This window comes from Chaetura pelagica, unplaced genomic scaffold, assembly GCF_000747805.2.
Source record: "Chaetura pelagica isolate M959 unplaced genomic scaffold, ChaPel_1.0 scaffold405, whole genome shotgun sequence".
Classification (NCBI taxonomy): domain Eukaryota; kingdom Metazoa; phylum Chordata; class Aves; order Apodiformes; family Apodidae; genus Chaetura; species Chaetura pelagica.
Window position 1 is genome coordinate 163,131 of NW_009953489.1, and position 14,009 is coordinate 177,139.

General features: G+C 36.1%; 1 protein-coding gene across 1 annotated transcript in view; it reads right to left on the reverse strand.

Moving 5' to 3' along the window:
• RALGPS1 (Ral GEF with PH domain and SH3 binding motif 1) overlaps positions 1-13,731 on the reverse strand; it is a 64,957-nt gene extending 51,226 nt beyond the window's left edge. Inside the window, 7 exon segments of the mRNA XM_009998808.1 lie at positions 5,348-5,474; positions 8,218-8,310; positions 9,399-9,488; positions 9,917-10,000; positions 11,735-11,785; positions 13,045-13,152; positions 13,675-13,731. Of these exon segments, the coding sequence (XP_009997110.1) occupies positions 5,348-5,474; positions 8,218-8,310; positions 9,399-9,488; positions 9,917-10,000; positions 11,735-11,785; positions 13,045-13,152; positions 13,675-13,731 (610 nt within the window).
• Positions 13,732-14,009: the final 278 nt, after the last annotated feature.

Sequence of the window (14,009 nt, forward strand, 5' to 3'; positions counted from 1 at the left end):
TTCACATTTGATTCAAGTATTTTAGATTAAAAACACTAACGATTTTTCTTACAAAAATGAAACAGATATCTGCATAAGGAAATTAATCCAGTTTCACAACAGATACAATGTGATGTATAGCCAACATGTTATACTACACAACAACTGTCACAGTATTTTATACCTGACTTCAGTCATAATCTGCTGTGTAGCCTCTGTAATCAGAACTGGCTGGATATAAATTAAAAGGACTATCCAAATTTGCAGGCAAATGATGGATACCAACATATAAGCTATTTACTATACTTAGCCAGTAGATGAAAATTATATAAAGATGTTACCTGTAGCCAAGAGAAGTTATATTTACCATATTTCACAATTATAACTTAGTACTGTAAATTATTAAACAGATTTACTTATCTGTATTTAGAGGTCGGTTACAACTATGAAATACAGACTACGATATTCTGAAGTGGGTTTCTAGAACAGATTGTTGTAACACCCATTTCAAAACAGCAACAGCTATGAAAAAAGTAAGTTAAAAGAATGCATATGAAGCAGAGGAAAAGCCTCTAGAAGTTCAATATATTTTTCAGTAAAATAAGCCTGTAAGATACTTACTGTGCATTTGTGTGCATGTGCTTGCACACTTTATCTCTTATTACCTCATCACTTCTTTACAATGGTATGATGTACATTAAACTGACATGTCATGTAGCATGTGTTGTATATAACTGAAAGTAGGGGTTTTAATATATTAGAATAGTCCTGTAATACTGTAAACCTTTAATAAAGCAACAAGTGTTATTTTGACATGTTCAGATTTCATCCTGTTTTAGTTCAGATTACTCACAGAAAAGAAGAGACAGTTACTTAACTTCACACCACTGCCTCATGACTCAAATCAATTCAAATTAACATGTGTGAAGTGTATAAATATTGCAACATCAAAAGCACAGCAATTTGCAGCTGAGAAAAGTACTAAATTTCCACACATCCCAAGGAGGAAGAATTTTTTTGTAAGTCCTGTGAAAACCCAAACATTTTGAAACACTATTCACATTTTATCTTCCACTGGTTTATTTAGTGGACTCCGGAAAACAATTAAGTTTTAGGAGAAAATACTAAATGCATCTACTGGCTTTGCAGCCTGTCCATAGTGCTCTAAGAATTAGAACTGTAGCATTGAGGCAGTAAAACTCCTGCTGACATCTACACCTAACCACTAGTTTTGCCAGAAGAAAGCACACCCACCATACAGATGCCTACCTTAGAAGTCACTTAGGAGCTCTTCAACGTTCATGCTGTGTATGCACATTCAACGTCTTATACACCTACAGCTAAGTAATAAAAACTTCCTAAAAACACTTTAGTATAGCAATATCCTCCTAACATAGATCTATTAGTATACTTGTTCATTTAAGCAGGTTAAAGAAGCTCTTCCATCTCTAATACTGTCTCCTCCAAGAAGAGATTTATTTGCTAAAACAAGTTCCCTTTGAATAGTCTCTTTTGATAAGCTAAACTTTCCTTCAAACAAGAAATTATTTTCAAAGAAGTTTCAATAATTCATACCAATTTTAAAACACATTTTTTCAAGTATGGCCCAATTGGGGTGACTGTCAGATGTATTTAATACGAAATATTTTATACAAGCAGTGCTGACTGTTAATGACAGGAATCTGTGCTGGAATTCATGCTGTTCAACATATTCATAAGTGACCTGCAAATGGGAATGAACAATGGAGCAAAAATCTGAGGATATTAACTAATTGAGGGGAGCAAAGAGAACAGCTGATACAGGGATTCACAAGACAGACTGTCTGGACAATATGACAGAAGATGAAATATCTACAGGCAGTGATATGTGCAGAGGGAAAAAAAAGTCCTGACTTTCCATATAAAAAAAAAAGATTAAAAAATGCCAGTAAAAGCAGTATCTTGGGCTTACAATAAACAGCTCCTGAAAACAACTTGCTGTTTTGACTGCTACTAAGTTTTGAAGTAATTATCAAGCAGAACACAAAAAACTTCCTGAAGTCACTGTATCATCTAACATGGGCTTTTATTGTGAATTCTGCATGCCGTCTGGGTGCATTCTCTTCCCCTAAAAAAGGATACAGAACTGAAACACTGTCAGTGACACCTGTACAAGGTATAAGCAAGGAATCCAAGGAAAAGAGGTAACTGCAGATTTAGTATGAAGATAAAGAGATGATTACTGAAGTCCATAAAGTCAGCAGTAGCCTCAAGAATCTGCTTTTAGGACAAGGTAGCGTTTAGCTAGTTGTCACAGTTTGACTCAGGATCAACAATGCTCTCGATCCCCTCCCCACCCAGGTAGGAAAGGAGAGACAGAATAAGAGAGAGACTCTCTGCATTAAAAACTAAACTACACAGCTTTAATTAAACACTAATGATAAAAGAAAATATATACAATTATATACAAATGTGTTCAGAAATGTGCAAACCCCTATTGCCTCCCCTCACCCCCAGCAACTCCCACAGCATCTCCTGAGATGGGAACAGTCCCGAGAAGTCCCAGAGCTGCTGGAAAGAGAAAGAGAGTGATGAGGGTCAGGAGAGCTCCAGCCTAGGGGTCGACAGTGACGGATGGACAGAGTCCTCCCCGGATGCCAGCCTCAGACAGAAGAGAAGGGAAAAAGAAGTAGGAAGGAAGTTGTCTTCTGTGATCTCTGAGCTTCCTCTGAGCTTACATAGATCTATGGAATGGAATGTCTCTGGTCAATTTTGCTGTCTGTCTAATTCAGTCTCCTACAGGGGGGTCATAGATCTCCCGGTAGCGTTTGAGCTGGCAGGGCACAGACATGACCTTGGAGTCCTGGAAATAGCGTAAACATTCCAGCATTATCAGTCCTAGCTTTCTGCTAGTTAAGACAGCTTACTGAAGGAAGGGGGGGGGGATAATAAAAAAAAATAAAAATAAAAAAAATCAGTAAAATCCTGGCTCAAACAAGGACACTAGTGAAGGTTGAAAGTGCCACATTCAAATCAAGCAGAATAATCTGGTACTGGAGAGCTGAGGAAAACCTTCTGAGCTGGGTGCTGTGGATGCAAAGAGTCTATATATGTTTAAAGAGAGGGTGCATGAGTTCATGGAAGTGCAATCCATTGATAGTCACTAATACAAAGGCAGCAACTCTGGCCCAGGAACCCTATGCAGAATTCTTGAGCTCTAACTATCCAGGTTCAGTAACTTTAAAACATCTACCCTTTTCAGCTCCACCTTAGTATCACTCTGAATTCATAATAGAACCAGGAAACAGTTCATTATATTAATATGTAGGGAGGTTTCTTCACAAAATAAACAAAAAACTTCCCAAGTTTAACTTTCTGAAGGCTGCTCGACACCTATATGCCTGTGAAGACCTGGTTACTTGTTCAGATTTACAGTTTCGTTGTGGCCATACACTAGTCTTAAAAAACCCCTTTTCTCTAGAATTCAGTATCTAGTCTTCATCTCATACTCACTATCACCAAAAACTGTTTCTGAGACTGAAAGAAAGCAAACAGACACATTTTTTTTTTACTTAATAGAACAAATACTTTTTTTTTTTTTTAGTTCTTAAATATTTCTTGCAGACTAAGTACAAATTTTAAACAACTGTTCCCAGTCTCTGAAGGAAAAGTGTTTTAAATTCTCCCACTACATGTTCATGTTGTGTAATAAACTATGGGGCTTAAGACCTAGCTTAGTTACCATTAATGTTTTCTGAAGTCTTCCGTCATGCCACAACAACACTGAACCCAGGTCCTGGAATCCTCAGGGATCCAGGAGTTAGAACCTTACGGGGCTTGTCAAGATATCTCAATTGCACAACATAAACAGAGAGGAAGTTACATCTCAGACATTATTAGAATGCTCACAGCAGCATTACAGTTGATGGTGGAGCACAATATAGGAAGATACCTGGAACAATTCTTACCAGGCATGTATCTCATCACCGCAGAATGTATGGTCCCTATTGCTACATAAATTAATCAGGCATCATCAGAAAAAACAGGACCTTGTTTCCCCTCAGACTTCCAGCTAAGGATGCTCTTCAGACTTATGCATTGTTCATTACAGATGCAGATAAAGAAAAAGGTGTATTTTATGCACATCTAATGAGAAAGCCCATAGGAAAGAAACAAAATTCTGCTTTCAATAATCATTAAACCTACCAACACTTCTTCAGCAAAAAAAACCCACCTAAATAGCAGCATAAAGTCAAAACCACTACAAAAGCAACCATCAACAATAAGCACTAACAAAACTGCTGTCACCTAGGCTAAAAGCAAAGAGGTTGCATGATACCAGAAGCCTGCCCAGAGGACAATTTTGAACATGCTTCAAGTAAATGGCAGTGACCTCCGGTAGTCATACAGACAAAGCCTTTTTGAACCTATGCAAACAACACTGAAGAGAAGATTAGCAGAAAAGATCCAGCATTTTATGATTTTAACCTTGACCAGAATCAAACCAATCCTGAATTCAAAGTTCATTCTTTTAAAGAAGGATAAAGACAACTTAAAAGACTAATTGGCAGGACAGCTGTATACAAATAGTGCAAATATGCATAAAAATTCTGGAGTCCTGAATTTATGCCAGTCTTCTGCTTTGTAAATACAAATAAACTAAGTAAAGTATTTCCAGCAATTGTTCATATCCTCTATGTTCCAATTTAATAAACTGTCTTTTCAGCTTTTAAATCAGACTTTCCAGGACAACATATTCACCAAGACTTGGCTTATATGTTCTCTGTCAGTCTCTCAGTAACAAACAAAAGCAGTTCGCACATGAGTTGGGAAAGGATCTTACCTTTATGAATCTCCTTGCTTTGGGGTGGGGGAAAAGGTAAACACAAAAACCCAAACAAAAAACTCTTTTCAAACCATTTAAAATAAGCACAATACCAAGTGTCATGGATTTCTTCTGACACCTACACACTAAATCAACTGAATAATGAAAAAGCCAAAGGAATGAAGATTCTAAAAAGTCTACTTAACACTGATTAGCTTAACACAAGCTACTGATTGGTTAGACTGCTTACACATCCACATAAAAGTGATTTAAGATCCTTGAATATTTAAGACTACACCTAACGCTCTTGTAAATTCTGAAGACATCATAAGGCTAGTAAACAAAGACATACGTGTAGTTTCAGATGTTAGTAATGCACAAAACTTTTGTAAGTCAGAGATCCTAGACACTTACATGGCTCAGAATTTCCAACAGATGTAATTTTTGTGATTATGACATTAAATTAACCATACCTTCTATATAGAGTGTTCTACAGGTGTACAACATGATATATTAGTGTTTGTCAATCGAAATGAGCTACAAATAAGGTAATTGTTCACTCACCTAAATATGGAATAGTAGGGACCATTTTTAAGCTCCTTATGTACTCTCGTGTCCTTTTATAATTATCTTCCTTAGACAGTAAATAGTCTAACTTCTCAAAGGTGGTCTTGTCTTTGCGATTCAAAAGCTACAAAGAAAAAAAATGGAGATAATAAAATTTTACAAGACATACACACAAAGACAAGAACAAATTATAACTTGTTGAAAAACCCACAGTAAAGAGAAGCATAGTCAAATTAAGATTAAATTCATCATCACCCAAACCAGCATATTTGAAAATGTGCTACCTGTTAAGGAAAAAAAAAAAGAATGAAATTAAAATTAATGAAAAATGCCAGCTTTGGGAGTTGGAGATAGAGGTTTAAGCCCTTTTTTTTCTGATCTTTGGTTCAGGAAAACTCTAAGAAGGGGTATAGTCTTCATTCTTTGGTTTACAAGACGAATGTTTTTATAAACTATTAGAGTACTTTAGTAGTTGAGTATCTTGTTCTCTAGGGCTCCGATAAGGGGGAAGAGGATCAGGAGGATAGTGAAGTAGGTGAGGGAGGCTAGTTGGCTGATGATGATGAATGGGTGTTCTACTGGTTGGCTTCCTACTCAGGTTGGGATCAATAGATTGGCTACTAGGGTTCAGAATAGGATCTGTGATAGGGGTCGGAATGATATTGTGCGTTGCTTAGATTTGTGGAGGAATGGGGTTAGGAATAGGATTAGTACGGAAGCAGTGAGGGCTAGTACTCCTCCAAGTTTGTTGGGGATTGAGCGTAGAATGGCGTACACGAATAAGAAGTACCATTCTGGTTTGATATGGGATGGTGTTACTAGGGGATTGGCTGAGGTGAAGTTTTCGGGGTCCCCTAATAGGTTGGGGGAGAATAGGGCTAAGGTTAGTAGTGGGGTGAGTATGATGATGAATCCTAGGAGGTCTTTTGTGGAGAAGTAAGGGTGGAATGGGATTTTGTCGCAGTTTGATACAATTCCTAGGGGGTTGCTGGATCCTGATTCTTAAGTCCTAAGCTATGAACAAATATGATTATTATTTCTGAACAGTTTATCAAGGATCCACATATCACTACCTCAGAGTTTGGGATAATTTCAGCAAAATTAATTTTTTAGAGGAAAAATATACATTACTAAGCAGCCACCAACATTCTTGCAGTTCCTCAGAATTGCTAAAAATCATCTTGCCTTTGAAAGTAGAAATAGCAATCAAAAATGCTCTAACTAAATGCAAATTGTGACATTCAACAGTGCCTTATCAAAAGTATGACTGAACTTTTTGCAAAAAATTCCAAAGACAGTAAATCACTATGACACTTAAATATGTTTTCTGTTACTGGACTTAACACAACATCATAGAAAATATTTATCAATGTGAAAGATCCTAAAGTCACAGAAGATTGAAAAGTAAACACAAAATACACAACTGTAGCTATAAAAACACATTCTTTGTTTCAGCTGTTTTTAGAAACACCAGCAATAATTTAAAGATGACATCAAAAGCCAACAGAGTCTGAGTGGAGAACCACAGCTCTGTACGCTGGCTTCCCGCAGTTGTGCTGTATGACAACAGCCAGCTGTCCCATAGAGCATTTCTTCAGACAGTTCTTCCCGTGGAAAATTCCAACCCTTTCAGCTCCGAGCTCATAAGCCTGGCTGTTCCGCTGAGAGAGAACTGTGAGCCTGCTTGCAGCAGAAATACTGCAATGGATGCACATGAGTTAGCTGTTGCCTTCAGTCTTGCTCAGAACAGGATGAGCTTGACAGGAATCACCAGTAAAACTGCCTTAAAAACCTGACCCCAAGGCTCTGCAGCGCTGGAGCACAGAACATCGCAGCTATACAACAGCTGTTAATAGACAGTAACTTAAAAGATACAAGACGTAAAAAAATTCAGAATAATTTTTCTGTTTTCTTCCTAAGCAGCACTGAGAATTCCTTGAGGCCCTAACTCTGCACTGTATTGTATCGTTGAACTCCTGTGCCTACAGAGAGCTTGACACCTCTTTAGGTCTAAGTCCTGCAATTAATTGTTCACACAGTTTCACATGTGAGCTGTTTTCCCTATTTGAGTTCCAACTTCATTGAGCTGCTCAAAAAAGCAGGCATTATTTTTACATTTTTATTAGACTCTAGCCTCATTCTGAACAATAAAACCACAAAAAAGTTACAGGCATTTTAAAGACATAATAAACTTAGGAAGAAGAGTTAAGTACAGCCACCTTTATCAGTTCTGAACAGTTAATATGATCCACATTGGGTGGAATACTAGATTAATGAGAATTACTTAATCCTTTGTGTATTTAATGATTATAGAGCAGGACTAAATTCTAACTGTGTATTCGACTTTAAAGATAAACAGCAAAGCTCACACTACACTTAAATGAGAAATTTTTCCCTCAACAGACCAAATTTCTGAAAATGGGACTATCGTCACTTAATTTCTAAAATAAATGAAAACTGAAATGCACTGTACAATTATCATAAAATTAACACTTCTATATTTGTAATAGGTCTTTTGTTCTTCCTTTCCTTTTAGGCAATGTATTAATGACATACTCAATTATTAGGATAATGGGACACTGATACATGCTCTATATGAATGTCTTCTAAGATTACTTATCAACTAAAGTCCTCTTGAGCACATAATCAGTGGCTTCTAGAACAGATAGAAAACTCTTACAGGAAAAGAGGCAACGTAAAAATATGCAGCCATTTAAGCTCTGCTTTCACGAAACATGCAACAGACCACTACTGGTACCACAACAACAAAAGTGTAAAGAACCTTCTTCCAGAGCATGCAATTTGAAAATTCAGAGTTCTCTCAATTTAAACCAGATAGAAAAGACAATAGTCAAGGAGCCACTTACAGCCCAGGTTTTGGTCAGTCTGAAGATGGGTGCACTTTGCAGCGCTGACACCACAGACATGAGAGAATGAAGGTTATTCAGTTCTAGAAGCTTCTAAAAAGAAAACAGTAACTTTTAGCACATTGAAAAGAGAAGCACGATTAATTAATCTCAAAGTTGCATTAATAAAAATTTTTTTTTTAATGCAATACAAAGTTTTTTTCAATGACTGCTGATAACATTACCTAATGCTGTCAATGTGCAAAATTCTTAAGACCACTTCAAAAGTTGCAAATTTTCCAAATATACCCCGCAAAACAATAGGCATTTCAGTTGTGAGAATACAAACTATGCTTAATTTTAATTTGTTATTTTCTAAGGCTCTTCCTTCAGGAGCAGAAAATATGAAAAAATTAATGGATGCATTGTTCTTGAAAATTAGTGTAATTTTTGAAATTAAAAATTTAATCAAGCCAAAAAGACCAACCAAAGATGCTTCTGACCCTTTCAGAATTAATACAATGTTTTATTTTGTAATCTGCTTTAGAGGACAAATTTTCCTCACTTCAACATACTTTAAATTCACTCTGTGTTGACAATTGCTCAGAACACATTCATCTCTCTTAAGAGATAATTCTTTGGAGTAAAGCTCTGCTCTATCCTAGAACATAGCTTCAGAAAGACAAAAAAATTAGAACTGCTGTTATGTTCTTCATGTATCTTAAAAGAAGCTGGATTCATCCTTTAGCGATTGATTTACTCATTGCTCAGGCACATTTGAGGAAGATCTGGATTTTTTTGAGAGAAAAGAAGAAAAAAAAAAAAAGATAAAAAGAGGGGAGTGTTTTGCTTTTTGAAAGAGAGGAAGAAAACAAACTCTCTTATTTCTAAGAACAACCTAGCACCTGGAAGTTGACTACTCCCCAAGTACTTGGACTATGCATTTGTGCCAGGAACTTATTCAGATACATTCTCTTCTGCACAAGCACAAGACTGCGAAGTAAACCTACTGGCAATATGCACAATGCAAAAAGAGTAACAATAGACCTCATACCTTTGTCTTATTCATGTGGTACAACATAGCAGATATGCTAAAAAAGAACATTACCCTCTGTAATCCAACAACGGTTCACAGGAGTAGTGCAGAAACAAACAAAAAGGAAGTAAGATTTTGAATGACAGTACAATAAATTTGCACTTACTTTAGCTATTTTCACAAAATGGCTCAATATTTCTGCCCTTATTTTTAAGGTCTGTGCTGTTAATATTTCTCGTACAACCCAAAAACTGACCTATAAAGTAAACACATATAACTGAATTTATTTACAAAAAAAGACTTTATTAGATCAAATATTTGTACACTTTTATGATGCTTCCCAGGGAGAAAACAGGGTAAGGAAAGAAAAGAGTTCCAATCCCACGAATTCCCATCTGTATAGCTGCAACTACCCAAAAAAATTACCACTGGATATAATGAGGCAACACTAAGATTATTAAGCAGGTGAAACACAGAGAAAAGAGGTGAAGAATTGTTAATGTTATACCATGACCTATCAGCAAAAAAATTTAGAAACTAGTAGTTAGGAAAATATGGTCTAGAGGAACAACATGAAAATGTGGACAAAGCAACTGAAAACAGGAATTGCCATTATAAAATCCTCATCTTAATTTAGAAAGATATTCTTAAGTACCTGGTCATCACAGTAATCAAATAATTTACCTGGTTAAACCTCCTAGTAAAGGCAACAATATTTGGAGCGAGGATGTGTTTTTCTTTCTTATTCCATCCACAGCTTGCTAGTTCCTAAGAAACACATTTTAAAATTTAGAAGCATTTGAAGAATACAAATTTGGAACTGTAATATTACTGTATACAGTAATTGTACACTAATTTTAAAAAACTTGAAATATCTGTAGGTGATATTCAGATTAAAATAATCTATAATTTGAAAAAGGCTGGACAGTAACAGTGCTAAGACTGAATGTTTTCTGGTCAGAGAGTTGGGGTTAGAACTCTTGTTTGATTTTAATTTCATTATGGTGGCCGCTTCAAAATAACAACAAAAATTTAAAATTCTGTAGTAAATCCATAACCAGAACGAATACATTTCAATGCATAATAAAATCTCAGTGCTCTATGGCAAAAAAAATTACCTAAACTGCAAAATTACTAGTAGAAATTCCTGTGGGAAGTATAAGGTAAACAGAAGAGCTAAAAAGCAGATTAATAGCTTTCTCTCTAAATAAAACTGTATTAAATTATACATCAAAACAAATTTGAAATTATAGCTACAAATTTGATTTAGCCAGAAAGAAAGTGTCCACTTCCCAATAGTTATTTCAGACAGTTCCAAATATTTTTAGACAGCCTGGCTCTTTTTAACTACAGATTCAAGTTACCACATATCTGTAACAGTCTTTGTGTTCAGATCTGACAAGTAGTAGGTATATACATACTGAAAATGAGTTCTCCATAACACCAGTTCTAAATCAGTCTTCTGCTTTTAGAACCCCAAATTGCAGTTTCAAACAAAATGGTGTTCAACTTTCCAAATGCAGAATATTAACTTTAGAGAACCTTCACATGAAAAGGCAGAGTCAGCCAAACACACTTTCAAGATGTTCTGCATGTTCCTTTGTGAGCACCAGGAAAAGCACTTCCAGTTCCAAACATTTTGTATCTCAACCATCCAGCATTTAAGCCTTCTGCCGACAAAAATGCCCATTTGCTTCTGTCAAGACACAGATTCTCCACAGAATTGCTGCACGTCTGGTCTTAAAAGTCTGGAAATTACATGTTTATGTGGAAAAAATCTCAGTCACTATACTAGGGAGAGCAAAATTTACTTTGTCAGAAAAGGGGAAGAGTTCAGTAACCTACGGACATTAAGCAGTTGCCAGAAGGCTAGGGAAATGGAAAACAATGGAAAATCTTGTGCATGGTAAAATCATTTGTCTAGGTTTAAAATTCGAGCTGAAGAGGACGGCTGATAAAAGTAAATTATCAAAATGCCCCTGTTGAATTATTTTAAGCTGCTAAAATCTACCAAGTTCTAGTATCACACTTCATTTTTTTGTATGGCAGGATGCATGCAATTTCCTCAATGCACAAGCAACTTTCCAATCAAGTATGTAAGAAAACCCTGAAGTTCACGGAGACTGCAATTTCCTGGACTTTAAAAAAAAAACCAAAAAAACAACGACTAAACAACGTTACACAGAAATCCAGAATGTAAACACAGTAACCATTGCTGAAGAGCAAAGAATTGTTAATCACACGTCTGCTTCAGAACCCTTGCCAAGTAACACGCAGATGTGTTTTTTAGTAATAGCTCAATCAAAAAGCAGAAAAAGAAGTCTCAGGAAGTCCTTGGTTTAAAGGATTTTTGTGCGTCTGAGATAAGACTTGGAAACCAGAACTCTAAAATGTTGAGTCTTTCCATCCATACTTAAGCTCATGTTGAAGACTAAAACCTGAAGAAAAAAAAAAATATAACACTCTTCCAAGGATGTAAACGGATAGTATAAGAAAACCCACCTCAGGCTGTATAGCTTTAAATACTGGCATATCCATCAATGTAATCTGGCTCTGCAATAAAGATACAATTTAAAATAATGTAGTACAGAGAACCATCATGTATTTACATCTGCCCTTTAGTAAATAGAAGTCCCAGCATTGTGTTTTCTCCACAGACCAGAACTGTCCAGCCTGGACAGGGCCTCCCCTGTCCATGCCAACAGACCACCAGCACAAGCTCCACTGTGCTGAGGGGCAACAAGTCCTTGTGTTCTCTCACGCTTCCTCACCTTCTCCTACAGGAAGGTCTTCAGTACCTGCAGCACTCCAAGTTCTGAGATCAAAACAAAGTAATTTTTTCCTGGTGTAGGCCATACACTACATTCTGTGCTGTCTTTGGACTTAACATCCAGTCTCCTCTGGTGAAATTAGACACCTGTTTCTGTGTGATTTCATAGGCCTGTCTAAACGGTAGTTCTCTCCATTTCTGAAGGCAGTCCTTAGCTGTGGATCATCTGAGCTTCCATGAATAGCAGGGAAAGCATCAGGACATTTTTTACCTGAGTTGATACAGAATTGCCAACCAAGTATTTTTATATTTTTACCTAACAGCTCTCATCTGTGTATCCTGTATTAGTGTTTTAAAAGACTCATCAGAATTTGTTCCAAAGTGACAAACTTACAGGAACAACGTAGTCCTATCTCCAGGACTTTTTTGTGACTGCATATTAAGCAATCCTTCCAAAGGAAGAAAACATCGTTTTGAAACCCTGAATACTAATGAAAACAATGAACTATGCTCAACAACTCTCATCCTCACTCCTTCCTGATTCCCAACAACTTGACATATAAATTAAAAACAAAGGATCAAGCCCAATAACTGAACTTCTGCCAAAACTGCAGTTCTGCTTTCAGTTTAGTACTAAAAACTTATTATTAAGGGATACAAATTACTTCCTCCCTACAAGTCTCTTCCCTGCTTTTAAAAAACTGATTTTTTTGACAAACTAATATTCCAGCAGAAAGATGAACACTTGTGGTTTCAATTAAATTTAAAAAAAAGTAATAAGACTGTGGTTAACAAACATCTGGGCCTTCTACAACACCAGAAAAAATTCAAATGGCTTTACACAGAATAAAAAAATGCTACATCAGGTAAGTACTGAATGATTAAAACCCAAGACATGTTTATTTTGTTAAAGTTTACATAATCAGAAGTTTGTTTTCAAGAACACTGAAAGTTCATTTAAAACATTTTATTTAAGAAAGACTTCTAATATCCTCCAGGCCCTTAACAAGCTTAAATGCAAAAAAGTAACATTTCTACTTACAGCAAACTCCTCAGGAGTTACTTTCAACACATCAAATACAACTGCATCGTAGCTTTTAGTGGCATAATCTGAACTTCGCCCTTCCAGAGAATCTGAGCTGCTACTACCCTACAAAGAAAAAATAGTAGACTTACCTGCAGAATCATAAATTTTAGGTCAAATGCAGAAAACAAATACATGTGAAAATATTAAGAAATAGTAGGTTTTGGAAACAGCACAACAAAGCTGCCTTGTCTCCAAGGGATACAAAAGGTTAAAACAAACAAAATCTTCCAGAGCACTTTCTTACTAGTAGACTAGCACATTAAAAAAAATAAACTGGAATATTTCAGATTGTATGTTCCATTGCTCTTAACTCATCAATAATAAACTGCTGAAACTTACAGAGCTACAGGTCAAACACTATTTAAAACTAATATAAATGAGCAATCACCTTCAACAAGAATAAAAAAAATAGGTTGTGAACACTCAGAACCATGGAGTGTTCTACAATTACTCTGTTTTCAAATATTACACCATTTGTAAGAGAAATGACTGATGTGACTTGTAGTGAAAATGGCTTCTGTGAAGTTGAAACAAGCCAAAATTTCCATTTTGGTACAGGAGCTAACAAAAAACAAAGAACTGTACCTCTGGTGTGGCAGAGGTGACCATCACACTGGCCATGAGCTCATTCCTCTTATACATGCTCTCCCCCAGGATGTAGGAAGTTTCAGTTCATCCAGTATTGCTGAGACAACATGATGAAAATAAAATTCCTGTAAAGCAAATGTATTCATGCAAATAAATAAACAAGATTTAAAATCCCAACAACACAAGGAATTTCATTGTTCTTTCTGAGAGAATTTCAGAAGCAGGATAATCTTAGGAGCTAGATTCTCTTTCAGCCTTAATGAAGTTTCAGTGTTCAACGTGATCCATTGCTAGCACTCTTCATAGGTCTTATTCCAGGACTGGCCTCTAGG